The sequence below is a fragment of the Telopea speciosissima genome, chromosome 7 (genome assembly GCF_018873765.1).
Source record: "Telopea speciosissima isolate NSW1024214 ecotype Mountain lineage chromosome 7, Tspe_v1, whole genome shotgun sequence".
In the NCBI taxonomy this organism is placed as follows: Eukaryota; Viridiplantae; Streptophyta; class Magnoliopsida; order Proteales; family Proteaceae; genus Telopea; species Telopea speciosissima.
Window position 1 is genome coordinate 64980505 of NC_057922.1, and position 13607 is coordinate 64994111.

At 37.5% G+C, this 13607-nt stretch overlaps 1 protein-coding gene across 1 annotated transcript; it reads left to right on the top strand.

Moving 5' to 3' along the window:
• Positions 1–900: 900 nt before the first annotated feature.
• Positions 901–4738, top strand: LOC122668781 (endoglucanase 16-like). The gene is made up of 7 exons (XM_043865313.1): positions 901–1122; positions 1638–1850; positions 1956–2156; positions 2797–2874; positions 3160–3309; positions 3441–3549; positions 4239–4738. Exons 1-7 carry the CDS (start codon positions 901–903, stop codon positions 4736–4738), a joined length of 1473 nt encoding a protein of 490 aa, XP_043721248.1.
• The last annotated feature ends 8869 nt before the right edge of the window (positions 4739–13607 follow it).

Genomic DNA, 13607 nt, shown 5'->3' on the forward strand with positions numbered 1-13607 from the left:
TTGATGCCCTTTTGAGTCTGGAATTGCATGATAGTAAATGCCATCAAGGATAATTTCTATCTAAGAGTTTGGTTTACATATATAGTTGTATATGTACATGGGGGTGGTCACCTATCATCCATCCTATAGAAGGTAGAAGTCATAGTGAGTAAGTTTGGGAATGTCAATAGAATAGGTATAGATACGTACGACAATTATAACAGACTAGACGACAATAATATTTTTCATACATATGTATTATACAATTGTCATTTCCTTCCCACTTTGTCGTCATATATCCAACCTCGTGATTGGTGGTGGCATATCCAACCCTCTCCAATTGTTTTATTTGTTAAATTTTTTTTTTTAATTCATATTTATATATGTATACACATATACCATTTTTACTATTTACCATCATAGAAACTAGGAAAGATATTTTTACCAAAAAATTAAACCGTGTACTAAACAATTCGATTTTGATTTTACCTAAAAATTCTTGAACCGAATTGAACCATACCGTTACACCGAAACCAAACCCTTTTAACACCCTTACCTAATTTTACAAAGTATAACCTAAATTCTTCCTCCACAGACTATGGAAAACTTAATCCATAAAAAATAAAATTAGTTTAAAACAGTCCAAAATAAGGTAATTAAGAGATTGAGGTTCTAATACAATCTAGTTAAAACTCCCCTCACACACCCTACGTTCCCTTCTCTCCCGCCACCTCGTATAACCGCCAATAACTGTCGTCCTCAGTATTTTACCCTCTCCATTCATAAGAAAGCAGAAAAGCTGAAGCATCTCCTCCTCAACGTTGGACTCTGCAACAATTAATTCCAGTTATATTAATTTGTTCTTACAATTCTAATACCTTTATTGGATGATTTGAAGTGGTTCTATTGGGTTAAGATCAAATGGGGTTTATTCTAAGAGCATCAACAACTACCATTATTGTAACTTGGTTAGCTCTGTTCGATGGATTATTGTTTGTAGTTGTCAATGGTGATTTCAACTACAAAGAGGCTCTCACTAAATCCATTATATTCTTGGAGGCACAGAGGTCAGGGAAGCTTCCTCAAAAATCTAGGCTTCCTTGGAGAGGAGACTCTGCCCTTGAAGATGGCAGCGAACCTAATGTGATTAACTCTCTCTCTCTCTCTCTCTCTCTCTCTTATTTAGGGATGTAGATGGATCGGATTCGGATCGGATGTGATCGGAGCTGGATATTCCCCGGTTGATTACGGATACCTATAAATGGATTCAAATGCGAATCAGATTCAGATTTTCGACCATCCATTTACATCTCTGCCTTTTGTAACCTGGACCTTCCTCTCCCCCGGATGCAATCCACTCTCAATCCATCTCTTAGATCATGATTCTTTTCAACATATTCTAGAACTTTTTGAATCTTAAAAAATCCTCAAAACCATTAATTATTTAAATTTTTATTATTGAGTATTCGGATTTTTTTTTCGGACGGATTTTAATCGGAGTATTCAAATTATTTTCCGAATATCTCTAAACGAATACAAATGTCCCTAAACAGATGCAGATTCGGATTCGGATTTTGGTTATCCATTTACATCCCTACTCTCATTTATATATATATTGCCATTAATAATCCTTGATGATGATAAGTTGGAGGTTTCAGGTGGACCTGGTTGGGGGATATTATGATGCAGGAGACAATGTGAAGTATGGTCTTCCAATGGCATTCACAATTACAACACTCTCATGGGCTGCTTCGTTTTATCATCACGAGTTACAAGAAACAGGGGAATTGCAGAATGTTATGGATGCCATCAAGTGGGGAACTGATTATTTCCTTAAAGCTTGTGTCAAACGTAACCATTTATGGGTTCAGGTAATTAATTAGCTAGACTAAAAAAACCAGCATGTATCAAATTCTAGGGTTTTGATAGATTCACTTCTAGTAGTTTTTGTTCAATTGTTTTCATTTGGATAAAAGGTTGGAGATCCAGTATTAGATCACCAGTGTTGGATGAGGCCGGAAAACATGAATACGCCGAGAACTGTGCTGGAGATTGATGAGGAATCGCCTGGATCGGAGATCGCTGCTGAAACTTCCGCAGCATTAGCTGCTTCTTCCATTGCCTTCAAGCGTTTTGATCATATCTATGCTCATCGTCTCCTCAACAAAGCCAAACTGGTATGTTAAAAGTCACTGTTTTTTTTTTTGGGGGCGAGGGGATAAATATAGTTTTACTAATAAGAACGTGTAGTACTCATAGATTTCAAATTATAAAGTTCAAGAAGCCATGGACTGAAAAAAGGCCAAACAGTACTCCTACATGTCATGGATCATGCTCTGCAAAAGTACATGATTCTGAATAGGATGTCAAATAGATGATGTCATGGATAATAGGAATCACTGTAATTGGCGGATCAGAGTGTTCTCCAATGAGGATGGAGATCAATACTTTGTTATTAGATTTAACAATTAAATGGTCCCAACTATTCTCAATAACTTGAAAGGAGGCCTGATCGAGTCGTCATTGTTTCGCCCATTATAATGGATGAGAACATAGACGGTTCAGATTTCAGAGGCACCATGAAACGGTCTGCCACTATAATCCTTAAAAATAATTCCCAAATACTCCATTATTAGTACAAAAGAGATCGAACAAAGAGCAAATTGTAAGGGGACTCCCAAGACCTTGACAATTCCAACTAAGGAGTTTTATTGTTGCCCGTGGTGAGCTGATAATTCCCAATTTCCACCGGTTCTTGCGATAAACCTACCTCCCTCTAGTTTTTGACTCCCTTTTTTTGGGTGATCTATTATGCAGCTCTTCGAGTTTGCCAAGACACATCATGGAACTTTCGATGGAGAATGCCCATTCTATTGCTCTTATTCAGGCTATAACGTACTCTCTCTCTCTCTCTCTCTCTCTCTCTCTCTCTCTCTCTCTCTCTTTATATATATATATATATATATATATATATATATGGGGTGCTGTTCTTTGTGTGTGCTGCAGCGTAGCCTGCGCCCAGGCACATGGGAGTGGTTGCAATGACCACTCTACCCCTTGCACAGGCTGCCCATGTGTCTGGGCGTAGACTGCGCTACGACACAGAGAACATTCTCCCTATATATATATATAGGACATGATGAATTACTAAGTGCAAATGAATGAATGAATGAATGGCAGGATGAGCTATTGTGGGCAGCAACATGGCTATACATTGCGACTAGGAAGCCTATGTATTTAGAGTACATACAGGAGGAGTCCATCAGTGCAAGTGTTTCTGAGTTTAGCTGGGATCTCAAATATCCTGGAGCCCAAGTCCTCCTCTCCAAAGTAACCCCCACAATCTCAATCTCTCTCTCTCTCTCTCTCTCTCTCTCTCTCTCTCTCTCTCTCTCTCAATCACAAATTCACAGAGGGTTGGTTTAATTTTTCTTGCAACCATTCATTGTCTTCTTCTGCAGCTCTACTTTGAAGGGGAAAAATCTCTAGAGGATTTCAAGACACAGGCAGACAGTTTTATATGTTCTGTGCTTCCAGAAAGTCCCTACCATCAAGCCTACATTACACCAGGTATGTCTTCTTAAAGATTAGCTTTTAAAGGTGAGTTTTAAGAGTCCGAAGCCGCTCCCCACACCATCTATGGGGGTATGGATCCCACGTGCCAAAGATGGGTCCTACATCCTGTGTATGGTGTGGATGCGGGCGAGAACCATCCCCACATGGGGAGCTTATATCCAACAAGTGGTAACACATGGCAACTCTTGTGTACTTCCGAAGATGAAAAAAAAAGTTCATCTGGTGTGATACGAATAGCCTGATCAAAAGTAACAATCCTACATGAGTAGCTTGATGTGAAAGCTAAGTTCTTAATCTGGATCAAAATCCACCCAAAAACCCTAGAATCGCTAGCTCAAACTTGAGATCAAATGATCTAGTCTCAAAATCCCTAAAATCAGCCGCTCTGGAACATCAAGATCGATCACTTGGAATTGGTCGATTCGATCTTGAGCCAATTCGAGCTATGGTTCATGATCTTGGTATCGGTTGGATCGATCGATACGGATTGGGATCGCCCAAACTCAGGTAAATTTGACATTTTTGTCTTTGTTTTCTTATTAAAAAAACTAATTTTTTATATTTTTACCCCTGTCCGTACAGCTGGATCGGTCTTAGCCGATATCGATCCGATCCGATACGATACCTCAAACCATGATTCGAGCTTAATTAATTGAATGTTTGGAATTGATGATGATGAACAGGTGGGTTGATTCACATGAGAGATGGAGCCAATACACAATATGTCACAGGTGCTGCTTTGTTGTTCAGCATCTATGGAGATATATTGGCAAAACATAACCAGAAGGTGAATTGTGGGAATCAAGAATTCGACTCCACCCATCTCCTAGCCTTCGCCAAAGCACAGATGGATTATCTGTTAGGGAAGAACCCAAAGGGAAGATCATACATAGTTGGATTCGGAAAAAACCCACCAACCAGAGCACACCACAGAGGTTCTTCTGTGCCGGTGCTTTCGCCCAATGCCGTCATAAGCTGCCCCTTGAGTTTCGTCTTCTACTTCTCTAAAGACGCCCCTAACCCTAACGAACTCACCGGAGCAATTGTTGGTGGACCAGACCGCGACGACAATTTCGTGGATCAACGCTGGGCTTCCGCCATGCTCGAGCCTGCAACTTACATCAACTCTCTCGCCATTGGTGCCCTCGCCAAGCTCTCTGGACCTTTGGCCCACAAAGCTTAGTTAGCGACTCTTTAAAAGGCTGGGTTTGGTATGCATTCTCAGCAATAAAAACAACTATTTTTATCAGCCAGCTAAAAATACAAAATCAACTTAAAATACATTCCAAGAATGTATAACAAACGCTGCCTTAATAACAACTCTAATTGATTACTGATGAGATATGACAACCATTGCATCCTCCATATCACTACTTCTTTCATTTCTACAGAATTACAAGTACAAAAGAGGGGAAAAAAGGAAGTTTGTGAAGATTAGGGGAGAGATGAAATTTATTTTTTTATTTTAATCAAATACCAATTGGCTTTTAAGCCTTGAGATTTAGTGAGAACTCATTGTAAGGAGTTTTTTTTTTTAATTTTGTGTAAACAACTCCTTAAATTTTGGGATAACTATTTGTTAATTTAATATCCCCTCTCCAGTCCCCTATGTGACTGATTTTGTAATCTCACGGATTGGCTTCAATGGAAATATTGTTTGTACAAATATAAGCAGAGAACTAACTATACAACTCTCTTATATTTTATTATCTTGTGTACTGGGTACGTCTTTTTTTATTTTTTTTGGATACAGATATTTTTGTTATTTCAAATTTTTTTTTAAAATTAGGGGTAAAAAAATGTTTTTTCAAACAATATATAAGTGTTCTTATTATTATATTTAGGGATGAAACAAGGCCGAGTTAGGCCAGGTTTATAAAAACCCCAGCCCAACCCTGAGTCCTCTTAGCTCAGCCCAACCCCAACCTTGCTGGGCTCAACCCAGTTCAGGGTCAGGCTGTACTAATCTGAGTTGGCCCGATATTTACTAGGGTCGGGCTGGCCCTAATTGATCTTGTTTTTTGTCATTTGTGTCCTTATATGAAAAAAAGAAAAAAAAGAAAAAACAGATATCATCGATATCAATAATTCCTAAAAGTAATCCTATTAATATATAGTTATATATCATCAAAGTCGGACTGTGCTGGGTTCAGCTTGAGGCTTCAACCCAAGTCTGGCTTAGCCTGGTCCCGGACCAAAAAATCCCAGCCCAAGCCCTGTTTGGGCTCAGGGCGAGCTCGGGTGTGCTTGAGTTCACAACATATTTTTTAAATATATGTGTGAAATAACAACATTTTACCAATTTGAAAGAAGAAATGTGTTATACTGAAACAGAAAAAAAAAAATTACAAACTATTTGACACCTTAATAGGTGTCTATAAGAAAATCAAGTGGATAAATGATTTAGTTCTTGAATGCTGGATGGAAAAATCATATCTCCAAACACCTTGTCTAGTCATCCTCTTGGTGTTGCAAGGCCCTTATGTATCTTTATGAATCAAGCATTTCAAAAATAAAAATCAGTCTTTTTTTTTATTATTTTTATAAATTAGGTAGGGCTTTACATGGAGGATCAAAGTAAAGAATGTTTTCTATTGAGCAATAGGCTTGAGTGCCTGACCACTAAAAAGTTCAAATTTCAAACAACCAGCAGTTTTGTAATTTTGTTTACAAAAATATTTCCGCATGTCTTCTTCACCTAGAAATAAACCAGTTGCCGTATGTTTATTTTATCCTGTTGAAAAGTGATTTGGCAACTCTATTAATTGTTATATGTTTAGGAAATGATATAGATTAATCACTTCAAATTTCAAACTGAGATTCAATTTCCCCTCATGTGTGGATGTTCTATCAGTTGTCCTATTTTTTTTAGGGTTTTTTTTGCAAATGCTCCCTCAAATTGCCCATAAGTACAAATGCACCCTTGAACTTTTACTATTTCTAAATGCACCCCTATTTTCCAAACTTTGTAATAGTCTAGTCCTCCGTTAGTCTAGGACGTTATGTTCAAATGTCTAACCTTTTTTGTACATGGTTATACCATTCTGCCCTTGATAGGGTAGAATGACCAAGTTGCCCTCACTAAAATTATTATTTTTTTCATGGTACAATTAGGAGGAATAAGGGGAATATTCTCCTTTCTTCCCCAAATACTCGAAACAGAGAGAGAACCCTAGTTAGGGTTCAGCCTTGAAGACAAATGCATGTGGCGACCAAAGCAGATGATCGTCGGTTCCCAAAAATACCGACAAACAACGGCAAGTTACCTAATGGAAGGCTGCATCAAACACCTTGGACCCAACGGACGACCCTGAATCTCATCACAGATCAAGGAAGAAAATCGGGTTTTTAGAAATCATAACTGTGGCAAGCCACGACTCGCGGCGTTGAACCAGGACATAGCTGGCCAAGCCACCGCCCGAAACATCACTCCAATCCCTGGTGACTAACTGCCCGAAAGATCTTGGAAGCAATTTTTTCCCTGGTTTGGTTCCTTTCGAGATCTCCTTGGACTGAAAAATCTCAGCCACTTCAACTTATCGTCAAATCAATTCCAAGGGGAGATTCCCGAGATACAAACCTACAGTGATCGAATGGAAAGTTTTGATGTTTCAAGAAATGGTTTAAATGGAAAGATCCCACCAAGCTTCACGAATTGCAGAAGCCTAAGGATTTTGGATGCAAGGTTTAACCAACTCAATGGGAGTATTCCTGTTGCAATGCAGCAATACAATACAAGGATAACTACAACTCATCTTCCCCAATCGATTTGGGGAAGATGAGTTGCAGTTTTTTTTTCCTTGCAAGGGCATTTAGAAAGAGGAATAAAGAAGTTTATCATAAGGGCATTATGGTCATTAGATTCCCTGAAACAAACGTCTAACATCCCAGACTAATGGACTGAATTAGAGTGTTACAAAGTTTGGAAAGTAGGGGTGTATTTGAAAATAGTGAAAGTTCAGAGGTGCATTTATACTCATGGATAATTTGAGGGGAATATTTGAAAAATATCCTTTTTTATATATATTATTTTGTCACTTGACAAACTTTCTTAGTTAATCCTTAATTTTTTTTAAATATATTGTTTTGTCACTTGGCAAAGTCTGATCAGATAGAAACTTGACAGATAAATAAAAGACCTTAAGGTCCACCTATATATTCCAACCCCACCTAAACTACGATGTGGTAATTATTTGAAGGCATGTTGAGCCCCACTCCCTTTTTTTTTTTTCCCAACGTGTTGGAGTAGTTTTCAACTTCCAAAGCTTATTTGACATTTTATTTCAACGGTTTTTTTTTTATCAATCTGTCAAATGACCAACTAAGGAAGGTGTTGGGCATCTTAGTCCTATCAGTTAAATCTACTCTCCTATTTATTTGATATTTTTATAAAATATCTACGCTTTGTATTGCTAAGTGAGTAAGTGGCCTCGGCTTTGTTTGAATTCCTTCAATAAAATCATGAGCTAAGCCATCCAAATTGTCTATATGGCTGCAATATTATTATATTTCTTTCTTTAAAACCCTTCCATAAAATCTATCTATGGATAAATAGTTGTGTTTGCATAAGTTGTGACCCAAGCTCATAGTTTAATTTTCCTCCGTTACACAGTTTCAATTTCATGTAAGAACTTCTATAGCTCAATTTTTTTATTATTATTTATTTATTTATTTGCATAGTAATTTCACTAGGAATTCAAGAAAAAGGGGTTTCATTTGCACCAATAAAGACAAGGAAATGATGGCATGAGAGACGGAGATAAAATGAAAAATGAAAGGACCTTGGATGCCAAATCACTATACTTTGGGACCTACAATGGAAATTATCCTTCTACTTAGTTGAAGGTGTCTGCTAGTACAAATATGCAACCATTAAGGGCTAGGCTGGTTATTGTCAAATCTCATGATGTAAGAGATGATAAAATATAGAGAAAAAGAACAATGTTTGATTGCACCCTTCTATGCGCAGACACAAGGGGTGGTGAAATGATCACCCCACCTCCATGTTGTGGATGCCTAGGCACACACTCCCATTAGGTCCCACGTTGGCGCAAGGGCCATGCGATCAAACAACATTCTCTCTCTTTAAAATATAATATATTTTTCATTAGAAAAAGGTTGTCTAAATGACACTTCTATAGAATTTGATACCTTCTTTTAATTGTCCCCTGTCATATTCCAAATGTTCTTAATGTAAGGGTATAAAAGAATTTTCAAAAATAATTTGAAAGTGGTTTATCAGTATATCATTAGGGAAAAAGTTTCACGTAAGGCCGTGTATGATTGCACGGTCGTGTCTCCCTCTCGCAATAGGGGGTTAAAGTGACTAAATTCTATCCCCCATTTAATGCATTGTAACCCCTCCCCACCTTATGCGACTGTGCATGAAAATCGTCCCCACATAGTTATCAAAATTTATTATTGTCTTGCACATTTTTTGATTACACATGTGAAATGACAATATTTATCCTCACTGGGAAAAATTGTGTGTTATACTCAAGGGCAAAAAAGTAAGATTATAAATTATTTGATACCTTGAGGGGTGTCAATAAGAAAATCTTTTTTTTTAATTTTTTTTTAAAAATTGTTTAGTATAGTTTTATAAACTTAGTGTTAAAAGTTTTTTATATGGGTTTAATTAGTTACTGTGTTAGTTAATTAGTGGGAGTCTACACATAAATCGGTTCGGTTCGTCACACATAGAGATAGGCCAACCCAATCTCACTGTGAAACTGAGATTGAAATTGGGATAGTATTATATATACTGGTCTTGGATCCCTGCAATCTTCGTCTGATTTTTCCCTCTTTCCCCCACAACGAAGAAGCGCGTGAAGTGACGAAAGGTTGTGGAAGACTCAAGTCTAAGTGTGATCGACAGTGCTACATCAAAGGAATTCATTAGCCCAATCATCATCAACATACGTGATGTAAAGTACTTCCAATCCTACACCTAGTTTGTGATTCATGTTCTAGGTTTGTGTAATAAAATTAGGGTTTCAAGTTTGAAACCTATATTATTTTCATCAAACAATTGGTATCAGAGCCAGACCATACATACCTTGAATCAGTATATTCATAATAAAGTTTTAGATTGTTAAATATGCTTGTCAATCTTGTTTAATTAAAAAAAAAATTGATTACCCACAGCCATGATCATCTACTGAAACCATGGCCGCATGGAGATGATGAAATAGTTTTGCTACTAATAAGGGATTTTTCGGCATGCCTTGTTCTGAGTTTGTCGATGATTTTGGAAGCCTGCAGTGGCCTTTTTTTGCCGTTACAAACAAGATAAAAAAAAAAAACATTAAAAACCAAAATCTAATTTTCTTAAAAGGGGTGGCAGATTGTTCGCTGTACCTTACTTTGGTTTCTGGTTTCATTAGCGACTTGGATGTTAGTAGTGGCATATTTGACTGCTGTAAATCAATTTTATATATAAAAAAGATGGGGGGCAAAAAGGTAAAACATAGGATTGTTTTGGGATTTTCGAACAACAGGGGAGGGGAGGATTATCCAGCCGAAGAGTGCTGGTGACTATCGCTTGAGGTCGACGAACCCTTCTTCTGAGCGGTGGCATGGCTGGTGGTGGGGTGTTAACCGTCTTCGGTTGTTGTCGCGACTTGCAGTTACAAAATTTTCTCAATCATGAAAAGTGGATTGTTAGGTTAGGGATGATAGAATATTCTTTATTTAAAAAAAATTTTAAAGGAAAAGAGGTAACATTCAAATGAGTTGACCTAGTTAAAGTGGACCAATCAGACTGGTTTAAACCAGACAAACCAAAGGTAGATGTAAACCGTTCAAACCGTGTAGAACCATACCGTTCAGTTCGTGTCATTGAGTTGACCCTTCGGTTCGGGTCCTTGGGTCAATCCATTTGTCCGACCCGAGAACCCATTTTTTTGTCCCAACAGGTAGGCCAATGACCCACCAAAATCTGTTCTCTGGCGGCCTCTCCTTCCGGTGGTTGACTGACGTTAACCAGAACATTAAGAAAGAAAAGAAGACAAAATCAATGATTCTGTTCCAGAACTATTCTGAAACAAAAACAAACCCAATTTTAGTTCCAGAACTATTCTGGAATGCCCGTTTTATGTTCTCGAATGATTTTTATGTTCTATTTTTGTTCCAGAACCATTCTGGAACAAAAACAAATTCTGATTCTACTCTATAATTGTTCTGGATTGCTTGTTTTTGTTATGATTCTGAAAATTTTTGTTCAAAATTAATGTTCCGTTACCTGTTTATGCCGTATTTTTGTTTAAATTCATGTCATAAACATTTTCAAATGTGTGTTCATGCCTAAATATTTCTATTTATACCTACTTCTAAAATGGTTTATGCTTACCATAAGCTTAGAAAGCTATTCTTGACTAAGTAGGTAGAGAATTCATGACATTTTATGCTTACATGTCATGTTATGGAACACTCTATGATTAAACTAGATGTGTTTGATTTGTAAAATAAAAGTTTTCGCACATGTTTAGCTGCTTGAGATACTATATGAGAAACCATGACAGAATTGAGTGGAATCCACCAAAGTGGCACTTTTTTTTTTTTTTTAATGATTTTACCCTCTGCAGTAAAGTTGGTGACATTTTGCCCAAAGGTGATTTCATCTAAGTTAAAAAGAAAACATATATTGGAAAGGACAGTAACCTAAGGGTCCCTTCTTCCCAAAGGTGATGGAATTTTTGAAAGTTGTTATTCTTTTTACAGTAAATGATGACCATTGCAAGGACCAGTGCATTCTTAACCGAAAGGATAAAAGTGTAGTTGTAGGTGTGACTCTTGTTTACTTTAATTTTTGCTAGGGTTATATATTATGCCATTTACTAGCCTGGTTATACATGAGTTACATATTGATTATTGCTCCGTCAAGATGTCTATTCATGGATTCTTTCTTCCATTCCCACACTAAATGGAGATAATTATCACCAGTGGGCTGAAGATTTGGAAGTGAGTCTAGGGTTAGATGACCTAGACGTGGCTCTCAGGGAGCCCAAACCAGATGCTCTTACTGATGAGCGCACATTAGAACAGGAAACCAAGTGCGAGAAATGGGATAATGCAAATAGAAAATGCTTGTTGGTTAACAAGAAATCTATTCCTGAGGTTTTTCACGGTGGTGTTGAAATGAAAGACGATGCCAAGGAGTACCTAGAAGTTATAAAAGCTAAGTTTGAAGTTTCACAAAAGACTGAAAGGGGTAACTCCGTAACTTGATGAGTAAGCTCACAAAAACTAAGTTTGATGGCCATAGCACTGTGAGGGAGTATATTTTAGAATTAGCCTGTACTGTTGGAAAACTTAAGGATCTTAGGACTATTGTAGATGAATATTTTCTGGTCCATGTTGTACTTGATTATCTTCCAGCACAGTATAAGACCTTGTTGAGGATGTCTATATGCTTCAACCTGAGGGTTTTGAAGTGAAAGGAAAGCAAAGTTTGCAAACTCAAAAAAGTCAATTTATGGATTGAAGCAAGCTTTCAAACAATGGTACCTGAAATTTGACGAGGATGTTTCGTCATTAGGTTTGTTGAAAATTCTATAGGTCACTGCATATATTTGAAGGTCAGTGGGAGAAAATTCATATTTCTTATCCTTTATGTTGACGACATCCTAATAGCTAGTAGTGACATGGCTTTACTTCTTGAGACCAAGCATTTCCTATCCAGAAAGTTTGAAATGAAGGGCATGGGGGAGAGCTCCTATGTACCCGGCATTGAGATTACTTGTGATAGAAAACGAGGACTCATGAGGTTGTCTCAAAAGACATTTATTGATTGTGTTCTTAAACGGTTTAATATATCCACTTGTTCAGCTGGAGATGTACCTATCAACAAAGGAGACAGATTGAATAAAGAACAGTGCCCCAAGAATGATGTTGAAAGAAGTTCTTTGTCAGACAAACCCTATGCTTCTGCAGTAAGGAGTTTGTTGTATGCATAGATTTACACCCGTCCTGACATAGCTTTTGCAGTGAATGTTCTTGGGAGGTTTTAGTCCAATGCAGGGTTGGTTCACTGGACTGCAGTTAAGAATGTCATTCGGTATTTGCAAAAGACCAAAGATTATATGTTGGTTTACAATATGAGTGATGTACTTGAGGTAGTGGGGTACTCTGATTCTGACTTCAATGGTTGCACTAATGATCATAAATCTACTTCAGGATACATTTTCATGATTGCAAGTGGTGCCATTTCATGGAGAAGTTCCAAGCAGACCATTTTGGCTTCGTTTACCATGTAGGTGGAGTATGTCGCTCTTTATGAGGCTACTAAACAAGTTGTTTAGCCAAGGAGTTTCATTTCTGAGTTAAGAGTTGTGGACTCTATCTCAAAGCCCATGATGATGTATTGTGATAACAATTCAACAGTTTTCTTTTGAAAGAATAACAAGACATCCAACAGTTCCAAACATATTGAAATCAAGTTCTCTAAGTAAGGGAGAAGGTTAATGAGCAGCATAACATAGTGGAACATACTGTGACAAACAGGATGTTGGCAAATCCTCTTACTAATTTTCTTATTACATTTAAAACATTTCCTCTTTTTAATTCCAATAAAAATTTATATTGATTCAACAAATCCCTTAAAATATATTAAGCTGAAATAAATGCAGTCTTAGTCAACCGCACTTGACTAAAATTTGACATGGGAGCAAGAAACCTTCATCCATCTGGTGACAAATTTTCAACTCGTTTTGACCTACCATGAGGCACATATCTAGGCCATCCTTGGATTCCATAATGGATATGTTGTCCAGGAACTGATCCCCATAATCAAATAAGTTAAAAAAAGAAAAAGTAACTTTAAAGTAAGGTGATTAGTTACTAAGAGAAAAAAAAAAAAAAAAAAAAAAGGGGGTGGGGGGGGGGGGAGGGGCATCTCGCTAAGGTGCTCAGCATGTCATCTTGTCTCCTACCCATTTGGAAAAGACCCCCTTACCCTCCTCCTATGTCCAGCCCTACGATTGGTACATGTTCTCTGGTTCAAGTCCAGGATGGCCCAATTGCACCAAGAAAAAGAATAGAAGAAGCATCTG